General features: G+C 36.8%; 1 protein-coding gene across 1 annotated transcript; it reads left to right on the top strand.

Moving 5' to 3' along the window:
* Nucleotides 1-5,403: 5,403 nt before the first annotated feature.
* LOC134302011 (uncharacterized) lies at nt 5,404-17,370 on the top strand. The gene is made up of 6 exons (XM_062986975.1): nt 5,404-5,448; nt 12,497-12,621; nt 13,754-13,806; nt 13,899-14,278; nt 16,052-16,177; nt 17,220-17,370. The coding sequence occupies exons 1-6, from the start codon at nt 5,404-5,406 to the stop codon at nt 17,361-17,363; spliced, it is 873 nt and encodes a 290-aa protein (XP_062843045.1). The 3' UTR covers nt 17,364-17,370.
* The last annotated feature ends 1,726 nt before the right edge of the window (nt 17,371-19,096 follow it).

The raw sequence follows: 19,096 nt of genomic DNA, 5'->3' as shown, positions 1-19,096 counted from the left end.
CTGAAAGGGATGTTCGGGTGCTAACCCGGATTGTATCCAAAAAACATAAAACCACGGCTGCCCAAATCACGGCAGAATTAAATGTGCACCTCAACTCTCCTGTTTCCACCAGAACTGTCCGTCGGGAGCTCCACAGGGTCAATATACACGGCCGGGCTGCTATAGCAAAACCTTTGGTCACTCGTGCCAATGCCAAACGTCGGTTTCAGTGGTGCAAAGAGCGCAAATCTTGGGCTGTGGACAATGTGAAACATGTATTGTTCTCTGATGAGTCCACCTTTACTGTTTTCCCCACATCCGAGAGAGTTACGGTGTGGAGAAGCCCCAAAGAAGCGTAGCACCCAGACTGTTGCATGCCCAGAGTGAAGCATGGGGGTGGATCAGTGATGGTTTGGGTTGCCATATCATGGCATTCCCTTGGCCCAATACTTGTGCTAGATGGGCGCGTCACTGCCAAGGACTACCGAACCATTCTGGAGGACCATGTGCATCCAGTGGCGGTGCCGTGTATCAGGATGACAATGCACCAATACACACAGCAAGACTGGTGAAAGATTGGTTTGATGAACATGAAAGTGAAGTTGAACATCTCCCATGGCCTGCACAGTCACCAGATCTAAATATTATTGAGCCACTTTGGGGTGTTTTGGAGAAGCGAGTCAGGAAACGTTTTCCTCCACCAGCATCACGTAGTGACCTGGCCACTATCCTGTAAGAAGAATGGCTTAAAATCCCTCTGACCACTGTGCAGGACTTGTATATGTCATTTCCAAGACGAATTGACGCTGTATTGGCCGCAAAAGGAGGCCCTACACCATACTAATAAATTATTGTGGTCTAAAACCAGGTGTTTCAGTTATTTTGTCCAACCCCTGTACATCCCGACTCGTACAAATGCATCGCACCTGAGCAGTAGGGGGCGCTGTGGTACACGTTACAACATGTGAATGAGCGAGAAGAAGCCACTCCAGCCGGCTTGTGAGAACAAAGGTGCCCAAATAATTCCTTATAAGGGGCCAAAAGTTAATCTCAGTGAAGGGCCAGGGCTAAAACTAAAAGCTTATGTTATTTCAATACTGCATGTAATTAAAATATATCACGTTTATATTATTAAATAACACACCACCTTTATTTGTAGATCGTGTTGTGTTTGTTTACAAATCGTATCATATTTACAGAATACGTTCTGTTTATTTGCGAAGTTTTGCCACTAAATTAGCTCCATAGATTTAAAGCCTAAATTGTGATACTTCACCAGCGTTACATCTGACATTAGTACATAAACAATTCAGAAGTTCGTGTCTGGTTAAAAACACTCAGTTCTGTTCGCATTACGGTGAAGCCCCGTACACTTGCGCACACACGTAAATCGAAATTTGCGGATATTTAAAGACACAGCGCTCCCCTCAAAATCAATCCTGTTATATTGCATGTTTGATGTACATTTATTTACATCTCATTTTTAATTGCCACGAACCTCATGCAGGCCGGTTGGGGATGTCTCACGGGGATGTGGCCCGCGGGCCGTACAATGCCCAGGTCTGCAAACTGAAAACAACTTCGTCTTTTGGTACGCAAACGCGCTTCTCGTTGTAATGCATGGTGCGCATTGTTACATTTTGAGCACGCATGCGCACCTGCGCACCACTGATGTGCATCCCTGGACATGGTAAAACCTCTGCTATCTAACAGATAAAAACAGTATTTATACAATAATATTATTTTGTTTAATATTTGAAAGTGTTAAATGATTTCAGCAAGATGTTTAGAAATTGTATTGTTTAAAATGTACTTAATATGCTATATTTTGTCATGTTTTATTGTATTTTGTCATGTTTTATTGTATTTTTGTCATGTTTTTCTTTCGCTTTTGTCTTTTTGTGGTCGCTGCCGCTCCTGTTACTCTGTTTCTTTTTTCGTCTTGGTCTTGGTGTCTGTTGGGTACTGGATGGCTGGCGTGTGTTGGATAATTTTGAATGATGCGGACGCTGATTGCAGTGTGCAGCTATGGAATTGCTTGGACTCCGATTCCGGCTTCTCTCCCCCGGGCCACCTTCGGCTTTGAGCTTACATCGGGATGTCGTGCTCCTCCCTCGCAGAGGCTGCATCTATCTGGAATCTCGCCTGGCTGGGTTGGCTAGCATGGACCTTGACCTGAACTCTCTTCGCTTTGGATAACTTAACATCCGTTCGCTATCCGGCAAGGGTCCTCTGGTCTATGATATCCTGAAAGATCATGGAAATGACTTCCTTTGTTTGACGGAGACATGGCATCAACCTGGTGACTTCTCCCAGTTGAATCAGTGCGCTCCACCCGAGTTTGTTTACATCTGTGAAGCTCGTGTCACGGGATGAGGAGGCGGAAATGTACGGTTTCCACAATATCTATCTGTTCCTGCCTACTCTTCTTTTGAATCAACTATTGATTTCCCCTCCATCTAAAGACTCATTTATTCATACTAGCCATTCAATTAATTCACTTGATTGTTCAATGTTAATTGTAAATATCTTGTATTGTCTGTTTTTGTTGTTTAACTGTTTGGCACTTTGAGATTTGTACACAAATGTAAAGTGCATTACAAATTAAATGTATTATTATTATTATTATTAATATATATTATATACAATAATCAGTACTGGGGACACAAAAGGCACCGAATTGTAGGAATGACACATTTGTGTTCTATTTTGACTTTATTTCATACACAAATCCCACCTGTTACAAAAGATTATTTTATGTATTTCATATTGTTTACAAAGTAAAATGTTTTAAAAATTTGTGTTCACATACAGCAGACAAGTGCGAGTTCATCAGACCATTTAATGGAAAGCAGCATTGAGACAACCCCCCAAAAAGCTAAAAAAAAAAAAATAAAGATCTACAGTACATCTGAAGTATCCACTTCAAACAGAGATGTAAAGTCTCCAAAAAGAAGAAATAAAGGAACTGCAGCTATTAATCAGGATGTACAAGACCAAGTGAGTGTGCAACATGTCATTACGCTATTGTCTATGTTCATCCTCCCTCTTAACACACAAATAAATAATACACATTTATATTTTATACAGATCGATACATTTTCAAGCCTCTGTAGTATTAAATCTCCTGTAAACAATGACTAAAAACTAATAAAATAATAATAATAAAGTAAACATTAAGTCTTGAGTGCCATGAAAAGTATTTGCCTCCTTCTGATTTAATATTTTGCACATTTGTCACTCTAAGTGGTAGATCCCCATACGAAAAACACCTATATTACCGATGGGGAAAATATTTGCCCCCTTAACATTTTAACTGTTTGGCAATCTGCTACCAAACACCAACAATAAATAAAGACTGCATTTACATCACTGTGGATGATTTCCTACCACTTCTTAATAGATTTACTCTAATTCTTCCACTTTTGATGATTTATAACAGTTCTTTATTTTGAAATAATGACCCTGACTGTGGTTTGCTGGAGACACAGAGGTTTAGAAAAAGCTTTGTAACCACTGACATGTGCTGATTATCATCTTTATCATCTCTTTTGTCATCTCCTTCTTTTAGCTGCTCCTGTTAAGGTTACCACAATGGATTATTCATCTGCATTTTTGATTCAGGCCAATCTTTTTTTAGCCCTTCCTGACATAACTCTCTTTTTTATCCAGGCTTGGGACCTGCACTGAGGGTGCACTGATATTATACCTTTCCTCATTGGCTAGATTGACTTAGCACCATACACTTTTTTTATTTGTGAGCACAGCCTAAGATTCAAACCCCGAAACTCGAGCACTACTGTTACCAGCAGCATGGCTCCTTTCATTACAACACACTAGCTCACTTTAACTATTTTTCTTAGCTCTTATTTGTTTTGATGCAGTGCTGGTTGCGATTACCTAGGGTGTTTTTATTTTATTTGCATTTTCCACACTGCCCCAACTTAAACAATAAAGTAAAATAAAATAAAACACAATGACAATAAAAACAGTGGCAGTGCAAACTGTAAATTGTTAAATGCGACTCTAGGTGGCGCTTTTGGACTAAATATGCAGTTATTAGATGTTTATTTTAAACGTAAGTACCATCCATAACCAGCACCTGTGTCTTTATTTATTCTAATTTTGATGAAAGGTGTGTTACTTTAAACCTGTTTAAAAAGTTTCAGCGTCGGCTCTTTTGAAGACACAGCATACCAAGAACAACCAGTGATAGCTCAGTGGTTAAGGTACTGGACTAGTAAACAGAAAATTGCCGGTTCAAGCCCCGCCACCACCAAGTTGCCACTGTTGGGTCCCTGAGCAAGGCCCTTAACCCTCAATTGCTCATCGTGTTCCGCTTACTGTGTAAGTCGCTTTGGATAAAAGCGTCTGCTAAATGCTGAAAGTGTAAATGTAAACCTGACATGTTAGAAGAGTGGGAGCAGTTCTACTTACCAGACCATGTGAAGATGAATGTTATTGGTGTGCTGGAAAACTTTTATCGTAATGAGCCCAATGATGAGCTAGTCCTAATGGTGTGTGAGGATGGTAAAGTGTTTGGTTTTGAGGACATGCAGCTGCATCTGGTTGCTAACAGACTGGGAGAGTTTTTTAAAAAGGGGGTCCAGTTTCCAGGCACAGAACACTACTACAACGGTGAAAGATTCAAGAATTTGGTAAGCAAAATGTGGTTAAGAGTAAATTCATAGAACACATTACAAACATTTCTGTTTAAAAATAATTAAGCAGTCATAAAGCATTATGACAGGAAATAAAGTAAACCACCTGTAAAAGTAGAAATGATTTAGACCTTTAGTAAGTAATGTACAGTGTCTAAAAAATCCAACATTGTAAAATGTTGTAATGTGAGTTCAAGTGAATGTCATTGTGGTTGTGGTTACTTCCTCTTTATATGTTATATTAAAATTAACATCCTGTATTACTCTAGGGAAAACAAGCTTGGGACAGAGTGAATGCATCAGAAGAAGTAACTGCAGTGAGAATGGAACATGAGAAACTGCAAAAGGACATGAAATAATCCTATCTAAAAAGTCTGGCTGTCATCAAGCAAGGCTTGCAAAAAGCAGTAAGTAAAGCAACTTATAACTCTAACCACCCAATCCAAGCAGTTAAGGACATAGCAGTGACAGCCTGGCAGTGTTGGTCCTTAAATCAGAGACCCTCTGACTACTAGTACAGTTGCTTAGTTGCTGAAGTACCACTGCCCCTGAACCGTTTATATTTTTGCAAATGTAAAATTTGGACCATGTAGCTAGTGAATTTTAATATTTAACTGTTTAAATGAACATTTTGTTCACTTGCAGAAAGCACAGAGCAGTGACACGATGCAGAACATTAAGTCAACATGTGAAGAAACATCTCAACACCAAAGTTTAGGTACTTTTCAAAAGAGGGAGTCCAGGCACTCGTCAAACTTCAAAAATGGTATACGATCCAGAAAACGTGGTGGTGAACGATCCAGAAACTGTAAGTATGCAATATGTTTCCGTATTTAATTGTAGTTAAATTATCTTTTAATTAAATAGATCTAGTCGCTGTTGATGCTGTAGAACAGGGGTATTTCTTTCTACAAAGATCCACAAAGGTTCTTATAAGATTCTACAAAGGTTTTTATACCAGTTTTATACTAGTGAGTAAGCAAAACTATGCTAGCACAAAAGTGAATTCAGACAAACAATTCTCTTTAACTTTTGCTGCTTTAATGAGACTTAATTAAATTGAATGCTGTTATGATGGAAATTTCTTATAGTCCTGGGCAAAAAAAAGGCCAAACCCAAAATTAATTTAGGAAAAAAAAGCCAGAAGATATTTTGGAGAATTTGAACACTCAGAAGTGTTGGCTTTTAATGATTTTAATACATTTATGTTTTCATACAAGAGGAACTATAGCATACTACCAGGTCTCAGTTTTCTATGGGTTTCCGTCACATAGCGTTTTATTAGGCAGTCAGTCAGCTTCTTGAGGGTCAAGAGTTCAGGAGAGGCTGTATTGGCAATTTAGCTATATACAAGTACATATTGAACCAACGTTCCTCCAAGACCAGGGTGCCACACAGAACTCAAGTGCAAAACAATACAATACGCACAGTGCAGATAAATAACAGCACATTAAATACAAGGATCTACAACAAATACAAAAGGCTGAATCTAAAAATACTAATCTAAAGCAACTGATGGAGACAAGACTAGAGATGAATGTAGTGTTGGCTGGTAAATGTTAATTGAGGTAAAACACATATTCTGATCTACAGTTAGCAGTGTAGGGTTTTTATAGCAGCAGAGATATAAAAGAATAAGGATCAATATTTTGCAAAGATGCAAGTTATAGTCACTGAGTAGCTGTGTGTATTTAAGTTGTCGGAGTCAAGGGAACAAGGCCGTGTTGGTTGTGTGTGTACGAGTGTGAGTATGTGTGTACATGTGCAAGTGCGTGTGTGTGGGTGTAAGTGAGTATATGTGCATCTAAGTGTTAGTGTATGTATGTATGTATAAGTGTTAGTAGAAGCAGTCTGCATGCCGAGGTGCTTGGTTTTATACACCTGTGGCCATGGAAGTGATTGGAGCACCTGAATTCAATTATTTGGATGGGTTAGTGAATACTTTTGGCAATAATTCATCTTTTTAAACTGACTTATTCACTTTAACATATCTTGTACTTTTATGCTTGTGCGTTGTGTTTATTTGTTTGTTGTAGTTGTAATAACTTATTGTATGTTTTAATTCTTGTTTTAGTTGATGTGAGGTGACCTTGAGTGTCATGAAAGGCACCAACAAATAAAATGTATTATTATTATTATATAGTGTACTTAATCTGACCACACTGTTTATTGCTGCTTGTCTGTTTGTTGGACAAGACAAGCTGTTAACACCAGAATTTTCTCAGTTTCTAATGGATGAATGGATGGATGGAAAGATGGATAGATAGATGATGGATGGATGGATGGATGGGTGGATGATAGATGGAAAGATGGATAGATAGATGATGGATGGATGGATAGATGGATATATACTTTATTAATCCTGAAGAAAATTAGGGATGCAATTATGTAATGTGTGTAATCAAATATTGCTTCACACAGACAAACATTTCAGCTTTGGCAGTGGTTATCAGAAAGTATCTGACAAATCCCCTGGTACTAGTGCAGCACTCAAAAACAGAAAGACCAGTGCTATTAGCTTAGCACATGACTTTCAGCAAAAGAAATTCCATTCTGTGAGAGCTCATAGTGCTGATGGTCCCTTGTGGAAGCTTCATCACTTTGAGATGGTCACAAACATGTTTTTTAAGGAACAAGAGAATGTAAAGCATCACCTGGCCACTGTCATCTGACCCAAATTCTATAGAACTACAACAAAGTAAAGCTGAAAAAAACCCTGTGTAACCACACTCACCTGTATAGACCTGTTTTATAGTCACCACCCAGAGAACATGTTTCATTCTGCTTGTACTGAAGTATCTGTAAACACGATCAATACTCTCCTCTTCCAGTACTCTTGTGCAATGAGGTAAGTTGCATTTAATATTTCTGGAAAATCCTCAAGAGCTGTTAGTTATAACATGTTTATATCAAGTATTATATGATTTTTATATGATTATGATGTATTATCTTTGCTGATCTCCATAAAACATCATTAAACTTCCGTCTACACACTAGAATTATTTATTATCATTCGCTTCTGCCTCTTACGCATTTGCCCATTTTATACCCAGTTACACTAAATCAGGGGTCACCAACCTTTTCAAGACAGAGAGCTGCTTCAAGGGTACTGAATTATACCAAGGGCTACTTGTTTGATACAAACTTCCAGAATAACATAAAGTTGCACGGTTCACCTTTAATAATAATATTATTATTAGTTTTATTATTATTATTATTATCATCAATATTTATATATATGAAGATACTGTCTGATCATATGTTAATGTTACTGATTCCTCAGAAAAAATATTAACAATGATTTACCATGCACTGTAAAAAATGAGGTGTTGAAATTACTTAAAAAAATTAAGGCAGTAGTTTGCATGGATCTTTCTATGTTGGGAGAACTTTAAACAATGAGTCCTTCATTTTGACTTTATTTAGTTGTATTTATTACAAAACCTGAGTAGATTCAACTTAAAAATCAACTCAAAATATTTAAGTTGACTCAACATAGTGATTTTAGTTTTACTGTGATAATTTATTTAAGTATATTTTAAGTGGCTTAGATACAGTAGGTTCCATTTACTTAATAGAACAGAAAGTTAATTCAACTCAAAAAAATCCATGCAAACTATTGCCTTAATTTTTTTAAAGCAATTTTAACACCTCATTTTTTAGAGTATACTTAACAATTTAAGTTGTTCTAACATTAAATTGTATTTCTGTTCTACTTAAAACTGTATTTGTAACCTTTTGTATTAATTATATGACAGTTCAGTTAAAGAAAATGAAAGGCACCTTTGGAAATTCCATGTTTTGTTAGGCAACAACAAATTAAAGCATATGCTTTAGCAACCAGCTGCCTCACTTTTCTTTTTTCGAAGTACAATCAAATAGTAATTGTAATTTTGTCCAACTTTAAATAGTGATTTGAGTGAACTAACAACCTAACTTAGCAAAGCAAGTTGCACAACTGCTTGGGCTCCTGAAGTTGAGAAAACTCAAGAAGTTGAGAAAACTCAAAAAGGTGAGGCAGCCAGTTGCCTTACATTTTCAAGTCAGCTTAACCTTTAGATTTTTAAGGTTGACTAAACATTTTACTTTAAGTTTACTGAACTGTGTTTTTTTTTTTACTAAAAAAAAGCAGTTACAAAATTTTTTTTTTACAGGCAAAAGTTTTTACATATCTGAACTGGCAGTTGGTAGCTCAGTGGTTAAGGTACTGGTCTAGTATTCAATGGGATGCTGGTTCAAGCGCCACCACCACTAACTTACCACTGTTGGGGCCCTGAGCAAGGCCCTTAAACCTCAATTGCTTGCATTGTATTCAGCCACAATTGTAAGTCTCTTTGAGTAAGAGCATCTGCAAAATGACAAAAATGTAAATGAATATGTTACGCTCTTAACAAGTAGCTATGAAAGAAATTTAAGACAATTTAAGAAAATTTTATTAAAATGTTTATTTGACTTTCACAACAGTATTTTAAGCCATAAACCTGTGCCACGCCAGCAAAAGTATAATTAGCATCAATAAACAAACTGGATTTCCAGGTAAGCAGAGTCAGGATACAAACACAGCAATGGCCAGGAGCGCCCTTGGTAATGACACAATCTGTAATGTTTCAGTAGTACTTCTGGACTGGGACTGCATTGCATATCAATCTGCAAAAAAATAAAAAATAAATAAAATAAATAAAAAAACAAACAAAAAAAATTCTAAATAATATATTTAAATTTAAACAATATGATTTAGCTCTCGTTTAATAATCAATTAAGACATGCACAGTAAATCAGCATATTAATGTTTAAAAGTTTGCAACTACAGTATAGCTAACTATGAATACCATGAATAAAGCCCTACCTGATTTACAGCCGTGTAAATCACATCAAATGAGCCGCTTACCTACAATAATACTGCATCATAATTAAGTGTAACAGACTGTTTTGTAATGTGCTGTACCACAGACAAGTTTAGCTTATTAAGGGTTGTCACCGACAAGCCCAAATTTGCAAATAAATTACACTCATACACCTTTATATAAATAAAAAAATTGAAAATAACTCGCACTCGTCTGCCATACAATATTTGGGTCAAAGACGAGACGTAACTTTTTAGTGTCCCCACTTGATAAATAATGTACAATTATATTAATATAAGTGGATATACCTTCAAGCTACTCCATTTGTACATCTTTACTGAAACCTAAAGTAATTTTTACAGAAAATGTATGATTTTTGAAAAAATAACCCTTGAAACCCCCAAAATGTCATTCAGTGCAACGGTCCCCCTACCTCTTTAAGTAATAAAACATTAAGAAAAAACTAATTAATCTTAAGTAAAACTTAAAATTTACTGCTTTGGCATAATTGTACAAATGCCATGTGTGACATATTAAATAATATTCAATCAGATGTGTTTTTTAATAATAATATTCAGGATACTTTCAGTCCCCATTTTCCCAATCTTCAGTTGTCATTCAGTACAACGTTAATAAAAAGCCTTATTTTAATATGCAATCAAGTTACTGCAGTCATGTGACCAATTATAACAACAAAAGAAGACACCTGGGGACCCTTCAGCACACACACGGGGTCAATACATTTTAACATTATTTGATAAAAATGTCTTTTTACTGACATAGTACATTAAAGAACAAAACTGAGTGTCATTCAGTTCAGCACAGAAAACGTAACATTATGGTTACTCTTATAAACAAACAAGGTTATTAATATTTAAATGTGAATATGTGTAGAAATGTCTTTGAGCTAAGGTCAATGTTAGCTTTTGCTAACCACTGGGATAACTGTAAAATGTGCTAAAGTAAAATTTCTGTCATTCAGTTTAAAATTATTTTTTAAAGCAAAATTGAAACAGAAATTCCTTTGTGTGGGCAAATCCACCTGATTAAATTTACTACCTTAAGTCTGATGTCAAAATCATAATCGCAGAACCAAAGCCATGTACAGCAAGAACCTCAAGGTTAACAACAAAAGATAAAATGTGACTTCAAATGGTTTTCACTGCTGAATGAATTTAGATTTAAAGCAGCAACTTTTTCACGTTATGACACAAATTCCGCACTTCCACACTGTTCTGGTGCCTTACAAGTTGTTATAATGGTTTCATTGGCTATGTTTTAATATTAAAATGCTTTATGAATATATTGAAATTAGAGATGGGGCGATCATCGACTTTAAATCGATATCGGCCGATTTTCAATCAAAATATGCTATCGACGATCGGACGATATTTCCCAAATGTAGCCGATCCGATCGTGTGATATATAAAGATCATGTTAAGCTTAACAGCTCAGTGGATTGATCCAGACTTTAAACTACAAAGCACCAACCATCACATCACCATTCATCAACCATCGTACAGAAACCACAGTGAAAGCTCTTCACGACCTAAAATAACATCATTAACGTTGTGCATCATACATACGATGCAATTTTGCTGATTGAAATATTTACTTAATAATTCAAACCGGTCACATCTGAGTCGATTCTATCAGCACGTTATATAAACTCCTGGTTCACTTTGGTAAATCGTGAGCGGTTCTTGCTTGTGATGTAGATGAGAACAGAAAACGTTACAGGGACAATCAGAGGCAAAAGTTTATTCATTACCAAATTCGTTAGTTCAGGATCATCTGCTGAACTTTTAGGATAATCAGAAAACTTTTAGCTCCACAGACTCGGTGACCGCTCTGTGATAATAGCGGTTTAATTAAGCTTTTTAATGTAAGAAAGTCACACAAAATGTTGTGTATTAGCTGGTGTTTATTTAAAACCACAGCATTTATTAATAACAGTAAACACGGAGAGAAAAACTTACGCGTCACATTCGACTCCTGAATCAGAATCATTTAAAGCGACACTGTGAACAAAGCGTTTTTTTAAAGAAACATACACTTGCTTTGGGTTTATCTTCACTGTGAGGCTCTTTTTAAGTTTTTTTCAGACTAAACTGGATAACATTAAACCTGCGTGTGTGTGTGGTCAGTTAGACTGATAAAATCTGTCTCCTGTGGGTGAAAAAAATAATTGTTTGGTTACCTTATTATTTACTGCTGATTTTGCGCTAAAAATTGCATGTTGCTGGTGTGGCATATTTTCATTCTACTACTGCTACTTTAATCAATAAAGAACTTAAAAACAAATTAAGTCATGAATATTCTGATGTAACAGGATAATTTGGAGTATGTCATTCAGTGCAACATAAAATCATCATACAGTGCAACAAAAACATTTGCTTAAAATAACTGTAATAAGTAATTATCATATATATTTTTTCATGTGAATGTAAGAGAATCCAGGCCTGCTTCATAGATAACAGAGTTTGATTGGGTTTCAAATAGAATAGAATGTGTAGCAAAAACATCTTGTATACAAATAAACAAAATCCCAAGACGCATTAGAGTACAAACAATGCACAGAAAATTCAAAACAGAGTACGTACAGTTTCTTCTGAGGTTTTAAATCTTTTGTAAGAGATATACTAAACTTATACATTTGAAATGGCTAAGATTGTTCCTTGTGTGTGTATTTTGTCATAAATTAGACGTTGCACTGAATGACATTTTTGTGCCCTTGTTGTGTGTCAACATCACTAAAATTATCAAATAAGCAAAAAAAAAAATACATATTTACATAGGTGACACATTTGTGCACAATATTAAATGAAAAAATTATACAATTTAACCATTTTATTTTTTTTGGTACTTGGAACACCCTATTCGTCTTTCACCCATTTGCAATCTTGATAAAATACGTGAGACTAAAATGCTAGTAATTCCCCTCGTTATTCAGTCAGTTTATAGTTTATGCATTTGTTAAGTTTTAAACATAACTAGTATTATGTTGAATAGCTGAATACCCACTTCAGGGCAGGTCAGGGCAAAATCCAAAACTTCAGCGCGTTCTCAGCGTCGTCCTCAGAGTCCTCGTCCGTTACAAGTCAACTTGGAGAAGTGCGCATGCGCGGTGACAGAACGTACTTCGAGCTTCTGATGCTCTTCTCTTCTTTGCTTCGTTCAGATAACTCAGATATTTTAGTTGGCTCAACTCAAAATTGGTATGATGTTGTACTAAAGCAAAAATAATGCGTTGAAAAAGTTTACAATTTTAAGTTGTCTAAAATAATGCATTTTTAAGTTGCCCAAACTCAAAAATTTTAACAAATGTAACAAACTTATTTTTTTATGTTGAACTAACTTATTATATTATGTTTAATTTACTAATGTGCTGAATCATTTTTTAGAGTGTGGTAGGAAACAGAGATATATTTCAACATGTAACATTATTTATCTCTATTAATCTAAATCTGTTTCAATATTAGAAAGTTAGAGCTATCACATCTCTGATATTGTTGTAAATATCTTTCTTGACAGTTTTGTATGAATGAGCACATTTTTAGCATTTTGATCAAAATCACACCTTTTTTTCACAAATGATCACTTCTGTAGCATTTTCTTTTAGAAAATCATTAACAGTAATATATTCAAATCATGTCCAGTTTGTACTTATCACTTCCTTTGTAACATTTTAGAACAAATCATGAACTCTGTTTCATGTTTGTACAAATGATCAATTATGTACGAAAAAAGCTGTGTTAAACATGGAAGTTTTAGTAACACATACTGAAGCCTCTCTCCACGGTCCTCCCAATCATTGTGAAAATATTAAGTTTTTTTTTGCTTTTTTTATTATAATTTTTTCATGGTAAAACCTGCATCTTGCTCCGTGTAATAGCACCAGGTTGGTAACCCCTGCACTAAATATTAATTTTTATTTTCAATTTAATCTCCCTCTCTCAAGTTCAAGTTTAAACGTACTTTATTGGCATGAATGTTGAAGGTATGTTATACAAACAATAATGAACAATATATAAAGTAAAATATTATAAACAATATTAAACAATAGATAGAATATATACACAGATAAAAGTAAATCAAACAATAATAAAGAATAATATAAAAATAGAACATACGTAGATAAAACTGCACAAATTCACTGCACTAAAATGTTTTAGTGGTCAGGGGGATCTATCTGTTTGTCTGTCTATCTGTCTGTCTATCTATCTTAAATGTCTCTGATGTTATTGCTTTTTTACTGTTCACCATTAGTAAGAAGTCTGCTGAAATTAAGGAGGACTTCCTCATTCCTGACTGTAAAAATGGTAAGATTTTAAAGCACAAAGACAAAAAAACTAAATAATTTGTCTGGATCTATCATGACTTGATATTCATTTGACTTGTTTGAATGTTACAGAAGATTATCTTGAAGAGATCAGCCAGATTGTCTCAAAACACCGTGGGTCAAAGCTGAGACTAGGGAAAGTTGAAAAATTCACTTTCAGAGTTGGGTCTTTCAATGACACATGGTACAAAGATGAACCTGACATACTGGAGGAGTGGGAGCAGTTCTATCTACCTGATCACATGTTTATGGAGGTGATTGGTGTACTGGAAAACTTCTACAATGAGACCAGTCGGGAATTGGTGTTGATGGTGTGTGAGGATGGAAAAGTTTACGCTTATGAAGACGAATACCTGCATCTAGTCGCTAAAAGCCTAAAAGATCTCTTTGACTGTAAGGTCCAGTTTCCGGGAATCAAACAATACTACTCTGGCCAAGCATTTGAGGACATGGTAAGTACTTAGGAATAACCGTAAAAGTCCTGAAGAACTTAAAGCATTTGGTAAAACTAATTAAGAATCAAGTCATGTTTGACTGGGCTTTAAAGTTTGCATATGTGAAATCTAAAAGCATTTGTTAATAATGACAGTGTAGGTTAAAAACTCCGAAAAAACGTGTCGCAAACATGTACAGTACAGGCCAAAAGTTTGGACACACCAGTCAAAAGTTTGGACACACCTTCTCTTCAATGTTTTTTCTTGATTATTTTTATTTTCTACATTGTAGATTAATACTGAAGACATCCAAACTATGAAGAATTATGTAGTGAACCAAAAAGTGTTAAACAAACCAGAATATGTTTTATATTTTACCAACTCTACCTCTGCACAACCCAACTGATGGTCTCAAACACATTAAAAAAGCAACAAATTCCAAAAATTCACTCTAGACAAGGCGCAAACATTCATTGAAAACCATTCCAGGTGGATACCTAATAAAGCTGGTTGAGAAAATTTCAAAGAGTGTGCAAATCTGTCATTAAAGCAAAAGATGCTACTTTGAAGAATCTAAAATATAAAACATATTCTGGTTTGTTTAACACTTTTTTGTTTACTACATAATTCCATATGTGTTCCTTCATAGTTTGGATGTCTTTAGTATTAATCTACAATGTAGAAAATTTAAAAAAATTAAGAAAAACCACAGGAATGAGAAGGTGTGTCCAAACTTTTGGCCTGTACTGTATGTCATGGCGTTCTTGAAAATTAAATTACTTATGCAACTTGTTTGTAGCTAAATAAATAAAACAAATCAGTACAAATCTGAAGTTTTCAAAGTTGGGTTAATTGTGGAGCTTTTTGAAACTGTAACTTCTGGTCAGCATATGTGCATATGTGTATGACTATGCTCATTAAAAAGAATCTGGAACAGTCATCGCTTCACCAGGGTCAGAAAGAAAATTAAAGTTTACTTTCAGTGAGTGACATTCAGTTTTCTTTCTGTTTTTGGCAGTAATAACTCTTCAGTGTAGTTTGTAGTTGTAGACAGTTGTTTGTGCAAATGATCTTGGGTCCTGAAGTTTTTATTTTTTATAAATACAGTTCCTCTTGCTCTATTAATATAAACACAGTAAAGTCGCCAGCTTTAGGTTGTTACTTGCACGTCTTGCTTTATGTATGTTTTTTCTGATTATATGTTTTTTGAAAACCCACAATAAACGTATGTATGAAGGAACTGAAATACAAAAGGTTTTGTACAAAGCAGCCGAAGTTCAGGACTGTTGTTGTAGCTGAAACAGATCCATTTTATCCACTGTTGTTTGAGTATACTAATATCAATATTTATTCAGACCAGGCATAACATTATAACCACTGACAGGTGAAGTGAATAACACTGATTATCTCTTCGTCATGGCACCTGTTAGTGGGGGGGGGGGGGGGGTATATTAGGCAGCAAGTGAACATTTTATCCTCAAAGTTGATGTTAGAAAAAATGATCAAACGTGAGGATTTGATCCAGTTTGACGAGGGCCAATATGTGATGGCTAGACGACTGGGTCAAAGCATCTCCAAAACCTTGTGGGGTGTGTCCCGGTCTGCAGTGGTCAGTATCTATCAGAAGTTCAAGGAAGGAACAGTGGTAAACTGGCGACAGGGTCGTGTGCCGCCGAGGCTCATTGATGCACGTGGGGAGCGAAGGCTGGCCTGTGTGGTCATATATATACAGTATATATATGCTATTTTTGCACTAAACTATAATAATGATGTGTAATACTCTCACTTCAGACAGATGAAGAATGGGATAAAGTGAAGAATTCAAAAGAAGTGACTCAGGCAAACAAGGAAAAACAGCAAATGCTGAAGGTCCTCCTGAATAATTTGACCATTGTTACTCAAGGGCTGCAGAAAGAGGTGAGTGGTATTTTTTTGTCACATTAAGCTAAAAACATATTTAACTGCTAGAACATGCCCACTAACTAATCCAGCGTTTCTCAAAGTGTGGGGCGCGCCCCCCCTGGGGGGCGCAGAGGCATGGCTGAGGAGGCGCGCCCGACTGAAATTAAGTGCGGAACCAATGTTCTAACGTCGGAATATTTTTTACGGTGGACTATAGACAAACCGTGTTTTCAGGTGTGTCAGTATTGATTCTAACAGAGAGTCTAGATCAGGAGCGCTCGATCACACTCAGTACACTCTGGTACAGTACAGTACAGTACAGTACAGTACAGCGCTGCTCATACACACAGCTCAGCGGGACTCACATGACATGTGCACACTGTTTATTTTGTTTGCGGTTTGTTACCATGACTACGCCTCAGCCCACCTAAAGCAGCGCTAATCTACAGGGTGGGTCATACGTTTCCATACATAAGAAAAATATATATATATTTATAAAAAACATTTTTATATGTTTGTAAAGCTCTGTAAAGCTGAATATCAATACAGGAACTGAAGCGCATTTAAAAAGCTTCAAAGCTTTTTTTTTTTTTTTTCAAATAATGAGTCCGACCTTAAAATGTAGATGGTGGTGACCTGTAGACTGAAATAGTAGATCTCAAGCCATGAAAGTGTGTAAACCCCTGATCTAGATGTACAGAACAGAGAGGTAATTGACAGGGATAAAAAGAAAAACAGCCACTAATACAGTGATTAGACTTAAACTCTCACAAATTAGTTCATTTTCACATATTCAACTTTGTTATCTTTTTTTGTAAAGTGTTTGCAAATTTTATTTTATTTTTGAAATAGCAGACTGATTGAAGGAGCAGTTCAGTGATATGTCAAACGTGGTTTGAAGTTATTTCAACACAGGGGGGGGGGGGGGGGGGGGGGCATGACAGATTTTCATTTTCCAAAGGGGGGCGTGACCGAAAAAGTTTGAGAACCACTGAACTAATCACATGTGGTTTTTTAATTGTATTTACTTTTGTTGTCTTGTTTTGTTTATATGCAGCAGCCAGGTAGCAGCTGTGTACCAGTAAAAAAGGATCCGGTGAAACCTCCACAGAGAAAAAACAAGAAATCCTGCAAGTCTGCTGCAAGGAACTGCAGTCATGCAATCTTGGGGAAGCGCAAAATGACATGTTCTTCTTGTTAGCTTCACCACCTGAGAGACAGTATATGTATGTATATGTATGTATGTGGTGTATATACAGTGTATCACAAAAGTGAGTACACCCCTCACATTTCTGCAGATATTTAAGTATATCTTTTCATGGGACAACACTGACAAAATGACACTTTGACACAATGAAAAGTAGTCTGTGTGCAGCTTATATAACAGTGTAAATTTATTCTTCCCTCAAAATAACTCAATATACAGCCATTAATGTCTAAACCACCGGCAACAAAAGTGAGTACACCCCTAAGAGACTACACCCCTAAATGTCCAAATCGAGCACTGCTTGTCATTTTCCCTCCAAAATGTCATGTGATTTGTTAGTGTTACTAGGTCTCAGGTGTGCATAGGGAGCAGGTGTGTTCAATTTAGTAGTACAGCTCTCACACTCTTTCATACTGGTCACTGAAAGTTCCAACATGGCACCTCATGGCAAAGAACTCTCTGAGGATCTTAAAAGACGAATTGTTGCGCTACATGAAGATGGCCAAGGCTACAAGAAGATTGCCAACACCCTGAAACTGAGCTGCAGCACAGTGGCCAAGATCATCCAGCGTTTTAAAAGAGCAGGGTCCACTCAGAACAGACCTCGCGTTGGTCGTCCAAAGAAGCTGAGTGCACGTGCTCAGCATCACATCCAACTGCTGTCTTTGAAAGATAGGCGCAGGAGTGCTGTCAGCATTGCTGCAGAGATTGAAAAGGTGGGGGGTCAGCCTGTCAGTGCTCAGACCATACGCCGCACACTACATCAAATTGGTCTGCATGGCTGTCACCCCAGAAGGAAGCCTCTTCTGAAGTCTCTACACAAGAAAGCCCGCAAACAGTTTGCTGAAGACATGTCAACAAAGGACATGGATTACTGGAACCATGTCCTATGGTCTGATGAGACCAAGATTAATTTGTTTGGTTCAGATGGTCTCAAGCATGTGTGGCGGCAATCAGGTGAGGAGTACAAAGATAAGTGTGTCATGCCTACAGTCAAGCATGGTGGTGGGAATGCCATGGTCTGGGGCTGCATGAGTGCAGCCGGTGTTGGGGAGTTACATTTCATTGAGGGACACATGAACTCCAGTATGTACTGTGAAATACTGAAGCAGAGCATGATCCCCTCCCTCCGGAAACTGGGTCGCAGGGCAGTGTTCCAGCATGATAATGACCCCAAACACACCTCTAAGACGACCACTGCTTTATTGAAGAGGCTGAAGGTAAAGGTGATGGACTGGCCAAGCATGTCTCCAGACCTAAACCCAATAGAACATCTTTGGGGCATCCTCAAGCGGAAGGTGGAGGAGCGCAAAGTCTCGAATATCCGCCAGCTCCGTGATGTCGTCATGGAGGAGTGGAAAAGCCTTCCAGTGGCAACCTGTGAAGCTCTGGTAAACGCCATGCCCAGGAGAGTTAAGGCAGTTCTGGGAAATAATGGTGGCCACACAAAATATTGACACTTCAGGAACTTTCACTAAGGGGTGTACTCACTTTTGTTGCCGGTGGTTTAGACATTAATGGCTGTATATTGAGTTATTTTGAGGGAAGAATAAATTTACACTGTTATATAAGCTGCACACAGACTACTTTTCATTGTGTCAAAGTGTTATTTTGTCAGTGTTGTCCCATGAAAAGATATACTGAAATATCTGCAGAAATGTGAGGGGTGTGCTCACTTTTGTGATACACTGTATATACAGTGATGGCCTGGGCTATAAGAAGATTGC

Source organism: Trichomycterus rosablanca, chromosome 2 (genome assembly GCF_030014385.1).
Source record: "Trichomycterus rosablanca isolate fTriRos1 chromosome 2, fTriRos1.hap1, whole genome shotgun sequence".
Lineage (NCBI taxonomy): Eukaryota > Metazoa > Chordata > Actinopteri > Siluriformes > Trichomycteridae > Trichomycterus > Trichomycterus rosablanca.
The sequence above is the reverse complement of the archived record's forward strand: the minus strand, read 5'-3'. Positions and strand labels throughout refer to the sequence as shown.

Bases quoted from the DNA above. Each gene is read 5' to 3' on its own strand.
- LOC134302011 (XM_062986975.1), top strand. From the start codon at position 5,404: ATGGTATACGATCCAGAAAACGTGGTGGTGAACGATCCAGAAACT. The intron at 5,449-12,496 runs GTAAGTATGCAA...TATGTTGAATAG, and splicing joins TGGTGAACGATCCAGAAACT to CTGAATACCCACTTCAGGGC. The intron at 14,279-16,051 runs GTAAGTACTTAG...CTCTCACTTCAG, and splicing joins GCCAAGCATTTGAGGACATG to ACAGATGAAGAATGGGATAA.